The sequence below is a fragment of the Emys orbicularis genome, chromosome 1 (genome assembly GCF_028017835.1).
Source record: "Emys orbicularis isolate rEmyOrb1 chromosome 1, rEmyOrb1.hap1, whole genome shotgun sequence".
NCBI lineage: Eukaryota > Metazoa > Chordata > Testudines > Emydidae > Emys > Emys orbicularis.
In genome coordinates, this window is record NC_088683.1 from 173,851,304 (window position 1) to 173,863,835 (window position 12,532).

The 12,532-nt window shown below is 46.2% G+C and overlaps 1 protein-coding gene across 1 annotated transcript in view; it reads left to right on the forward strand.

The window, feature by feature from the left end:
- The window catches only part of LOC135891652 (OX-2 membrane glycoprotein-like), a 32,527-nt gene extending 21,633 nt beyond the window's left edge, over nt 1-10,894 (forward strand). The window contains exons 6-8 of the mRNA XM_065419271.1: nt 325-597; nt 7,974-8,084; nt 10,722-10,894. Coding sequence (XP_065275343.1) covers nt 325-597; nt 7,974-8,084; nt 10,722-10,894 — 557 coding nt within the window. The remainder of the gene's footprint in view (nt 1-324; nt 598-7,973; nt 8,085-10,721) is intronic.
- Nucleotides 10,895-12,532: the final 1,638 nt, after the last annotated feature.

The following is a 12,532-nucleotide window of genomic DNA, read 5'->3' on the forward strand; positions in this document are numbered from 1 at the left end:
GGGTCTTCCCAGACATGGCTAGGACTCGGGCTGCGTGAGCCTCCTCACTGCACAGCACTATTGGTAGCAGCTAGAAGAACATTGTCAAGCGGCCACATGATTTATCTCTTGGTAGAAACCCTCAATTCTGGGGTCTCAAAAGAAGTTAACGCCTCCATGATAGTTCCCTTCAATATAGGGGAACAGGGAATGAATCATAGCAAGGGTCTGAGGTGGGGGACTTGTTTGTATTCCTTCCCTCAGGTTGCCTCAGAATGCAATGAGGTACATTGGTTTCGATGCTATTCCATTTGGTCAAAAGCTCCTTGTGTTTATGTGTTTCAGAGCAGCTGAGAGGATCTCTCCATTATGTCGTCTCTGAAGGTAACTTGACAGCCACTTGTTCTGCTAATGCCTGGCCTCGTCCTGTGATCTCCTGGATTGTGCCAAAAGCTGAGAGTGAAAAGACAGAAGAGGTGGTCACGCACCCCAATGGAACAGTGTCCGTCATCAGCAAACTCTATTTCAACAGTTCTACAAGCCTGGCAGGCCAATTGCTGATCTGCAGAGTACGGCACATGGAGGAAGACAGAGATTACAGTGTGAAAGTGAAAGAGGGTCAGTGAGTGATATATACGACCAGTGTTAATGTCCTCTTGGCTGCAAGATTTTGTACTAGCATATCTTCAGCCCCATTTTTGGATGGGGGAGATAACGAGAAACAGACTTCCAAGAAAGAGGAGAGGAAAGTGTTTGTGTTGTGGGGAGGGAGAAAGAGAGAGGATCCTATTCTGAGTTCAGTACTGCATTGGGGTTTGGTGCAGGGGACAGCAGTCTATCATTATGTGCTCTGGGGGTTGGGGGGGAAATTAGAGACATCTGTATGCTTTCTGGAACAAGGCCCCATGGTTCCTGTGGCAAACCCATGCCTTGGGCTGAAAATTCTATGTAGGGTTTTTATTGACTTAAATATGAGAATGAATAATTCAGTCAGTATGGTATCACTTGTTGTTTATTTTAATAATGAATTCAGTTAAGTGCTCTCTGCCCCAAAATTTTCAGTGTAACACCAACTTTTTTTTTTTACTATCAACACAACAATGTAAAAGTTGTCAGTGGAGACTGGTGTTTTGGGTAGCCGGGAGGGGGACACTTGAGGCTCAATTTTTATAGTATTTTTAGATTTATCACTTTAGTATTTGAGCACATCACAATGCTAATTAATTTGTCCTGCCACCATCCTGATGACGTAGAGAAATATTATTAGCCCAGTTGTTAGAGAAGCATTAAAAAATTAAGGGCTGAATACTCAAAAGGAGCGAGGCTCCTTCCATTGATTAATTTCCACTGATTTAAATAGAAATTAGGAGCCTGATTCCTTTTGAGCACTCGTCTTCAGTTACTTGTCCAAGATCACACAAGAATCCTGTGACAGAAATGGTAATGCAACCCACATGGCCCGAATTACAGTATATTTGGTGCCTTGACTGTTAGACAATCATTCCGGTTTTATAGCACCTGGGAAGGCATGCAAGGCAGTTTGGGACTGTGGATCGAATCCATTAGGCTGTATGATTTTTAATGATCTTTTTAGCACAAATGGTTAACAAACAGGACTGGTCAAAATTTTCCACCAAAAATTGGATTTTTAATATTTTTATTGAAAAAATTCAAAATGAAAATTTTAATTTCATCTGGAATTGAACCATTGGTTTCTGTTTTTGAAAAGTGGTGAAAATTTCAGTTTTGAAAAGAAAACAATGTTAGTTTGGTTTTTTAATTGTTTTTGTTGAAAAATCAAAAAGGTTCTTGAAATTGAACTGTTTTTGCAAAATGTGTCAATTTGGACAAACCTGCAATTTTTCAAAGAAAAACAATTTCCGATGAAAAAATTCAACCAGCTCTTATTGACACTATGGACATTTTTGGCTTGATCCAATTCTCATTTAAGTCAGTGAGAGTCTTTCCATTAACTTAGATGAGAATTGGATCAAGCCCTTAAATTGTCATCATTGGGGTTCTGGTGCTAATTCCACCTTGAGATGGAAAGCAGTTTACATGTCTTTGAACTATTTGTTTAAGCCTGCTTGCAAGCATCATTACATGCACTCAATTCATATTTTGAAGGTTAATTTAATCTTTGCAACTACAATAGAAATTTTAAATAAGAAATGCATGTTTCTTTTATAAATGAAAACTTGGAATCTGGAATACAGTTTGCAGTAAGGGGGACTTGTTGGGTAAGATTCTTCAAAAAATATTGTGGCTTCTGAATACACAAGGCCCTGCTTATTTATCTACCAATCATCATGACAGAGATGGAGAGACAGTAAGTTTTCTTTGCTGGGAATGATTCTGGTTACACCTTGTTAGCTTGACGAAATGTTTTCTGATTTCCCAGAGGATGTGGAAACAGAATAGGGGGAAAATAAGTGGTGAAGATGGGCACCGCAGGTATTTTGACAAGAGTGTTGTCAAAGATAAATTTACTCAGCCAATTTCTGCTCTGAAGAACTCTAGTGATGACCTAAATAGAAATTGGAAAGAGCCCACCATCGCCCAGTTCCCCATTACGCCCTCTACACTCTCTCAGGGTATGTCTACACTACAAAATTAGGTCGAATTTATAGAAGCCGGTTTTATAGAAATCGTTTTTATACAGTCGATTGTGTGTGTCCCCACATAAAATGCTCTAAGTGCATTAAGTCGGCAGACCGCGTCCACAGTACCGAGGCTAGCGTCGACTTCCGGAGCGTTGCACTGTGGGTAGCTATCCCACAGTTCCCGCAGTCTCCGCCGCCCGCTGGAATTCTGGGTTGAGATCCCAATGCCTGATGATGCAAAAACAGTGTTGTGGGGGGTTCTGAGTACATGTCGTCAGGCCCCTCCCCCTCCATCAAAGCAACAGCAGACAATCAATTTGTGCCTTTTTACCTGGGTTACCTGTGCAGACAACGTACCACGGCAAGCATGGAGCCCGCTCAGCTCAGCTCACCATCACCATATGTCATCTGGGTGCCGGCAGACGTGGTACTGCATTGCTACACAGCAGCAGCTAATTGCCTTTTGGCAGTAGACAGTGCAGTATGACTGGTAGCCGTCATCGGCTATCTGGGTGCTGGCAAATGTGGGACTGCATTGCTATACAGCAGCAGCTCCTTGCCTTTTGGCAGCAGATACTGTATTACGACTGGTATCCATCATCGTCGTACTCCTCAGTGAGTTCGGTCAGAGGCGCCTGGGCAGACATGTTTTGTTTCCTGGAGACTCAGTCCTGCCGGCAGTCCTATTGCACCATCTTGATGATGATGGCTAGCAGTCGTAATGCACCATTTTCTGCCAAGCACCCAGAAGATGCCGATGGCTATCAGTCATGCTGCACCGTCTGCTGCCAGCCTAAGATGTAAAAGATAGATGGACCAGATTTGTTCTGTATTCATTTGCTTCCCCCTCCCTCCGTGAAATCAACAGCCTGCTAAACCCAGGGTTTTGAGTTCAATCTTTGGGGGGGCCATTCTGTGTGACAGTTGTTTGTGTTTCTCCCTGATGCACAGCCACCTTTGTTGATTTTAAATCCCTGTAAGCCATGTCATCACTCGCCCTTCCCTCCCTCCGTCAGACAATAGTTTCGCGCCTTTTTTCAGCCCAGACGCCATAGCACTGGGATCATGGAGCCCGCTCAGATCACCGCGGCAGTTATGAGCACTATGAACACCACGCGCATTGTCCTGGAGTATATGCAGAGCCAGAACATGCCAAAGCAAAAACAGGCGAGGAGGCGATTGCAGCACGGCGACGAGAGTGATGAAGAAATTGACATGGACATAGACCTCTCCCAAAGTATGGGCCCCAGCAATGTGCAAATCATGGTGTTACTGGGGCAGGTTCATGCCGTGGAACGCTGATTCTAGGCCTGGGAAACAAGCACAGACTGGTGGGACCGCATCGTGTTGCAGGTGTGGGACGATTCCCAGTGGCTGCGAAACTTTAGCATGCGTAAGGGCACTTTCATGGAACTTTATGACTTGCTTTCCCCTGCCCTGAAGTACCAGAATACCAGGATGAGAGCAGCCCTCACAGTTGAGACGCGAGTGGCGATAGTCCTGTGGAAGCTTGCAACGCCAGACAGCTACCGGTCAGTCGGGAATCAATTTGGAGTGGGCAAATCTACTGTGGGGGCTGCTGTGATCCAAGTAGCCAACGCAATCAAAGACCTGCTGATATCAAGGGTAGTGACTCAGGGAAACGTGCAGGTCATAGTGGATGGCTTTGCTGCAATGGGATTCCCAAACTGTGGTGGGGCGATAGACAGAACCCATATCCCTATCTTGTCACTGGAGCACCAAGCCACCGAGTACATAAACCGAAAAGGGTACTTTTCAATGCTGCTGCAAGCCCTGGTGGATCACAAGGGACGTTTCACTAACATCAACGTGGGATGGCCGGGAAAGGTACATGATGCTCGCGTCTTCAGGAACTCTGGTCTGTTTCAAAAGCTGGAGGAAGGGACTTTCTTCCCGGATCAGAAAATAACCGTTGGGGATGTTGAAATGCCTATAGTTATCTTTGGGGACCCAGCCTACCCATTAATGCCATGGCTCATGAAGCCATACACAGGCTGCCTGGACAGTAGTCAGGACATGTTCAACTATAGACTGAGCAAGTGCAGAATGGTGGTAGAATGTGCATTTGGACGTTTAAAAGTGCGCTGGCGCAGTTTACTGACTCGGATAGACCTCAGCGAAACCAATATCCCCATTGTTATTGCTGCTTGCTGTGCGCTCCACAATATCTGTGAGAGTAAGGGGGAGACATTTATGGCGGGGTGGGAGGTTGAGGCAAATCGCCTGGCTGCTGATTACGCGCAGCCAGAGACCAGGGCGGTTAGAAGAGTGCAGCAGGGCGTGGTGCGCATCAGAGAAGCTTTGAAAACCAGTTTTGTGACTGGCCAGGCTACGGTGTGAAACTTCTGTTTGTTTCTCCTTGATGAACACGTCTCCCCCCCCCCCCCCCGGTTCACTCTACTTCCCTGTAAGCTAACCACCCTCCCCACCCCCCTTCGAGCACCGCTTGCAGAGGCAATAAAGTCATTGTTACTTCACATTCATGCATTCATCACACAACTAGGGGGATAACTGCCAAGGTAGCCCGGGAGGGGTGTGGGAGGAGGGAAGTACAAGGACACACTGCAGTTTAAAACTTTAAAACTTTAACTCTTATTGAAGGCCAGCCTTCTGATGCTTGGGCAATCATCTGGGATGGAGTGGCTGGGTGGCCGGAGGCCCCCCCACCGCGTTCTTGGGCGTCTGGGTGAGGAGGCTATGGAACTTGGGGAGGAGGGCTGTTGGTTACACAGGGGCTGTACCGGTGATCTCTGCTCCTGCTGCCTTTCCTGCAGCTCAGCCATACGCTGGAGCATATCAGTTTGATGCTCCAGCAGCCGGAGCATCGACTCTTGCCTTCTGTCAGCAAGCTGATGCCACCTATCCTCTTCAGCCCGCCACTTGCTCTGTTCAGCCCGCGATTCAGCCCGCCGCCTCTCCTCTTTCATATTGTGCTTTTCTGTAGTCTGACATTGACTGCCTCCATGCATTCTGCTGTGCTCTGTCAGCGTGGGAGGACATCTGGAGCTCCGAGAACATATCATCCCGAGTCCGCCGTTTTCTCCTTCTAATCTTCACTAGCCTCTGTGAAGGAGAAACATTTGCAGCTGGTGGAGGAGAAGGGAGAGGTGGTTAAAAAAGACACATTTTAGAGAACAATGGGTACACTCTTTCACGTTAAATTTTGCTGTTCACATTACACAGCACATGTGCTTTCGTTACAAGGTCGCATTTTTCCTCTTATATTGAGGGCCTGCCGGTTTGGTGTGAGAGATCACTCACGCAGTGCCAGGCCACAGATTTCAGCTTGCAGGCAGCCATGGTAAGACACAGTCTTTTGGCTTTTTTAACCTTCTTAACATGTGGGAATGGTTTCAAACTGCAGCGCCCTCATTTCCCATACCAAACACCCATTGGGTTGGCCATTTAAAATGTGTTTGCAATGTAAAAGGAGGGGCTGCGGTTTCCGGGTTAACATGCAGCACAAACCCAACTAAGCCCCCTCCCCCCCCCCCCACACCCAGTTCTCTGGGATGATCACTTCACCCCTCCCCCCCACCGTGTGGCTAACAGCGGGGAATATTTCTGTTCAGCCGAGCAGGAACGGGCACCTCTGTATGTCCCCTTAATAAAATCACCCCATTTCAACCAGGTGACCGTGAATGATATCACTCTCCTGAGGATAACAAAGAGAGATAAGGAATTGATGTTGTCTGCATGCCAGCAAACACCGGGACCATACGCTGCCATGCTTTGTTATGCAATGATTCCAGACTACGTCTTACTGGCCTGGCGTGGTAAAGTGTCCTACCATGGCGGATGGGATAAGGCAGCCCTCCCCAGAAACCTTTTGCAAAGGCTTTGGGAGTACATCCAGGAGAGCTTTCTGGAGATGTCCCTGGAGGATTTCCGCTCCATCTCCATACACGTTAACAGACTTTTCCAGTAGCTGTACTGGCCGCGATTGCCAGGGCAAATTAATCATTAATCATTAAACACGCTTGCTTTTAAACCATGTGTAATATTTACAAAGGTACACTCACCAGAGGTCCCTTGTGTGCCCTCAGGGTCTGGGAGCACGCCTTTGGTGAGTTCGGGGGTTACTGGTTCCAGGTCCAGGGTGATAAACATATCCTGGCTGTTGGGGAAACCGGTTTCTCCGCTTCCTTGCTGTGAGCTATCTTCATTGTCGTCTTCATCATCTTCCTTCTACCCCGAACCCACTTCCCTGTTGCGTGATTCTCCATTGATGGAGTCAAAGCACAGGGTTGGGGTAGTGGTGGCTGCACCCCCTAGCAGGGTCGGCTTTAGGCCAATTCCACCAATTCCCCTGAATCAGGCCCCGCGCCTAATAGGGCCCCGTGCCCAGTGGCAGGGCCGCCCAGAGTGGGGGGCAAGTGGCAGAGAATCCCTTCCCTGTCTAGAGGTGCCTTTTTAATTTTTACTCACCTGGCGGCACTCCGGGTCTTTGGCGGCATTTTGGCGGCGGGTCCTTCAGTGCCGCCGAAGACCCGGAGCGAGTGAAGGACCCGCCACCAAAGACTAGGAGCGCAGCCCGGTGAGTACAAGCCCCACGTGTTTTTTTTACGTGGTTTTTTTTTTAGTCATCCCTGTCGGGGCCCCGTCGAAACTGTTCGAATCGGGCCCCGCACTTCCTAAAGCCCTAGCATGGCATGCAGCTCCACGTAGAAGTGGCATGTCTGCGGCTCTGCCCCGGACCTTCCGTTTGCCTCTCTGGCTTTGTGGTAGGCTTGCCTTAGCTCCTTAATTTTCACGCGGCACTGCTGTGCGTCCCTGTTATGGCCTCTGTCCTTCATGGCCTTTGAGTCTTTTTCTAATATTTTGCCATTTCGTTTACTGCTACGGAGTTCAGCTAGCACTGATTCATCTCCCCATATGGCGAGCAGATCCCGTACCTCCCGTTCGGTCCATGCTGGAGCTCTTTTGCGATCCTGGGACTCCATCATGGTTACCTGTGCTGATGAGCTCTGCGTGGTCACCTGTGCTCTCCACGCTGGGCAAACAGGAAATTAAATTCAAACGTTCGCGGGGCTTTTCCTGTCTACCTGGTCAGTGCATCTGAGTTGAGAGTGCTGTCCAGAGCGGTCACAATGAAGCACTCTGGGATAGCTCCCGGAGGCCAATACCGTCGAATTCCATCCACACTACCCCAAATCCGACCCGGAAAGGCCAGTTTCAGCGCTAATCCCCTCGTCGGAGGTGGAGTAAAGAAACCGGTTTAAAGGGCCCTTTAAGTAGAAAAAAAGGGCTTTGTCGTGTGGACGTGTCCAGGCTTAATTTGATTTAACGCTGCTAAATTCGACCTAAACTTGTAGTGTAGACCAGGTCTCATGTATCTGAAGTTCCTTTGTTTGATTTTATTTCCCACAGGCAGGTGGTTTTCAGTTCCTTGGTTGCTGACCTCAGTGGCCCTACTGGTAGTGTTCGTTGTGTTGGTTCTGACTGTGGTGTGCTGGAGAAGACGCAGGAAAAAGCAAAGCGGTGAGTCACTCTTTCAAGTGGAAACCAATAGCTGATTGATTGTGTGGATTCCATACAGGTGGTATTAAGCACTTGTAAAATGGCAGTTGCACAGGAGAAATTTTGCCTGCTGAGGTGTATGTGGTAGTACCATATGAGACAGGTACATTTGCTAGTGTTATTTCCAAGTTTATTAGAGGTTGCTTCAGTTTCTTATAATTTTGGAAGCTATTTGTCTGAGATTCTTTTGGAGAGGATAATACACTACTGCATATCATTTCAGTTAACTCCAGATTAGCAGTTAGGTTAAAGTCACAGCAAAGCATAATGTCTGAATCTCACTTTCAGAGTTATGACTGCGCAGATCAGGTACCCTTCCCATCTCTATGGGCTTTACAGGGTTTCACACAGGAGTCCAATCAAAGTCTCCTCAGAGAGGATTTTCAGGAAGGAAACAGCTGACTTCTTCACCCATTTGTAAACAGTGACCCCACTCACAGACCCCATCAGAAGAAGGGATCTCACCTGATCACAGTGCTTTTTTGCATTTTAAAGAGACAGCAGTAGGATAGGATGGAAGAGTTACTGAGGGTCTTTGTAGGTGGATTAAGGAGGAGCTGGCCTACAAGGCTGCTCCCTAAAGCTGATACAGAGAGAAATGGACCATCCCAGTCACCTCATGCATATGATAACCTGACAAGGGATTGGTAGCAGGTCAACAGGCCTTAATTAACTCTAGTCCAGGTAAGCAAATAGCACAGAAGAGGCAGGGAGGGTGGGGAAGGGAGAGGTAGAACCTCTTAAGGGAGAGAGCTGTGCATGGAGGGAGCATCACACTGAGCTCTAGGAATCATGGGGAGAAATTCTTAGGACTTTGTTGTAGAAGAGGTCAGACTAGTTGATGATAATTATGTTTCTGGCCTTAAAACCCATTAATCTGTTAATGCACTTCCAAACTTTTCCATGCTTTCAAACCAAACATGCATGCTGAATATTCAGAGGCTTGTTTTGCACTGATATTTTGACTTATCATCATGAAGAACTTTCCTGGAACCAAGACTCCATAATATTTACTTTGAGTGATTCTATAATTGCTGCTGGTACATTGGCTGCATAAATCACAACCATCTGGATGAGTACTTCACTGTGGAGAAAGTTTTCAAAAATGAAACCCGTTGGATTTTAACTACTGATCAGATTCCCTAATATAGTCCGTGGCATCTTTTCACTGATGCAGAACACACACAATCTTGTTATAGTCCTATAAAGAATGAAAAACAAAGAAACCCCCCTACCCAATTTAAACTGTATCATTCTCTAAATCCCAGCCCTTTGCAACAAGATGGACAAGAGGGAGTCTTGGTGAGAGCTGATTCTGGCATCCATTGTTCTGTTCAGGTTTTGTACATTATCTCTCGTGCAAAGAATTCACAGGCAAAACCTATTTCTGTTTGATAAGTGCAGGCAAGTGCTATGTTGTGGTGGCTATGGGCATTCCCTCCTAAGGTTAAATTCCCTCTGCTTCACACTCTAATCAATTAATTTAATCTCCCAAATAAACACAATAATACTTCAAAGGAAAATTCAATTTTCCTTCTCCCCCTCCGCCAGTAAAACATGGACAGACTTGGCCAGGGGAAACATTTTTAAATGCTGCTTTTGTAAAACTTTTGTTGAAAATCTCACTTTCTTGGAATCTCTCTGGCTAAAGACCCGTAGTCACCACAAACTTCTCATGCCCTGGTGTTATCATAACATGTCACAAATAGGACATTTTTCAGATTAAACACAGGAGTTATTCCACTGTTAGTAATAATCTAATTTAAATCTGCAAAGAAAAGCCAGGAGAACTGCCAAGTTTCTGGCTGCTCTGCTCACGTTACACTCCCACTCCAGACCAGGGCGAGACAGAACATTCCCTTCTTCCTTGGGTAACACAGAAGCTTTACCACTTCTGGGTGTTACAGGGAATGGAGGGGGGAAGTGATGCTGTGTGTGGCAGACAAGAGGTTAGGGAGATTGTGATGTGGAGAAGGAGGGCCAGAGAGGAGCTGTGCTCTGATGAATCCCATGGCTCATCAGAGAGGACTTAAACTACTTTCGACATCTCCGACTCAAAGAATATTTCCAACACCCCTCTGAACAACATACTAACCCACAGAATCCTTCCTACCAGCACTACAAAAAGAAGGATTCTGCTTGGACTCCTCCTGAAGGTCGAAACAACAGACTGGACTTCTACATAGATTGCTTCCATCGACGTGCATGGGCTGAAATTGTGGAAAAGCAGCGTCACTTGCCCCATGACCTCAGCCGTGCTGAACACAACGCCATCAACAGCCTCAGGAACAACTCTGACATAATCAAAATGGCTGACAAAGGAGGTGCTGTCGTCATCATGAATAAATTGGAATATGAACAAGAGGCTGCTAGGCAGCTCTCTAACTCCACATTCTACAGGCCATTATCCTCTGATCCCACTGAGGATTACCAAAAGAAACCACCATCTGCTCCAGAAACTCTCTGAAAAAGCACAGGAACAGATCTGTACAGACACATGCCTAGAACCCCAACCAGGGGTATTCTCTTTGCTACCCAAGATCCATAAACCTGGAAATCCTGGATGCCCCATCATCTCGGGCATTGGCACCCTAACAGGAGGATTGTCTGGCTATGTGGACTCTCTCCTCACCAGCACTCTCAGCTATCTTCGAGACACCACTGACTTCCTGAGGAAACTACAGTCCATCAGTGAACTTCCAGAAAACACCATCCTGGCCACTATGGATGTAGAAGCCCTGTACACCAACATTCCACACAAAGATTCATAGATTCATAGATTCTAGGACTGGAAGGGACCTCGAGAGGTCATCGAGTCCAGTCCCCTGCCCGCATGGCAGGACCAAATTCTGTCTAGACCATCCCTGATAGACATTTATCTAACCTACTCTTAAATATCTCCAGAGACGGAGATTCCACAACCTCCCTAGGCAATTTATTCCAGTGTTTAACCACCCTGACAGTTAGGAACTTTTTCCTAATGTCCAACCTAGACCTCCCTTGCTGCAGTTTAAACCCATTGCTTCTTGTTCTATCCTTAGAGGCTAAGGTGAACAAGTTTTCTCCCTCCTCCTTATGACACCCTTTTAAATACCTGAAAACTGCTATCATGTCCCCTCTCAGTCTTCTCTTTTCCAAACTAAACAAACCCAATTCTTTCAGCCTTCCTTCATAGGTCATGTTCTCAAGACCTTTAATCATTCTTGTTGCTCTTCTCTGGACCCTTTCCAATTTCTCCACATCTTTCTTGAAATGCGGTGCCCAGAACTGGACACAGTACTCCAGCTGAGGCCTAACCAGAGCAGAGTAGAGCGGAAGAATGACTTCTCGTGTCTTGCTCACAACACACCTGTTAATACATCCCAGAATCATGTTTGCTTTTTTTGCAACAGCATCACACTGTTGACTCATATTTAGCTTGTGGTCCACTATAACCCCTAGATCCCTTTCTGCCGTACTCCTTCCTAGACAGTCTCTTCCCATTGTGTATGTGTGAAACTGATTTTTTCTTCCTAAGTGGAGCACTTTGCATTTGTCTTTGTTAAACTTCATCCTGTTTAACTCAGACCATTTCTCTAATTTGTCCAGATCATTTTGAATTATGACCCTGTCCTCCAAAGCAGTTGCAATCCCTCCCAGTTTGGTATCATCCGCAAACTTAATAAGCGTACTTTCTATGCCAATATCTAAGTCGTTGATGAAGATATTGAACAGAGCCGGTCCCAAAACAGACCCCTGCGGTACCCCACTCGTTATGCCTTTCCAGCAGGATTGGGAACCATTAATAACAACTCTCTGAGTACGGTTATCCAGCCAGTTATGCACCCACCTTATAGTAGCCCCATCTAAATTGTATTTGCCTAGTTTATCGATAAGAATATCATGCGAGACCGTATCAAATGCCTTACTAAAGTCTAGGTATACCACATCCACAGCTTCACCCTTATCCACAAGGCTCGTTATCCTATCAAAGAAAGCTATCAGATTGGTTTGACATGATTTGTTCTTTACAAATCCATGCTGGCTGTTCCCTATCACCTTACCCCCTTCCAAGTGTTTGCAGATGATTCCTTAATTACTTGCTCCATTATCTTCCCTGGCACAGAAGTTAAACTAACTGGTCTGTAGTTTCCTGGGTTGTTTTTATTTCCCTTCTTATAGATGGGCACTATATTTGCCCTTTTCCAGTCTTCTGGAATCTCTCCCGTCTCCCATGATTTTCCAAAGATAATAGCTAGAGGCTCAGATACCTCCTCTATTACCTCCTTGAGTATTCTAGGATGCATTTCATCAGGCCCTGGTGACTTGCAGGCATCTAACTTTTCTAAGTGATTTTTAACTTGTTCTTTTTTTATTTTATCTGCTAAACCTACCCCCTTCCCATTAGCATTCATTATGTTAGGCATTCC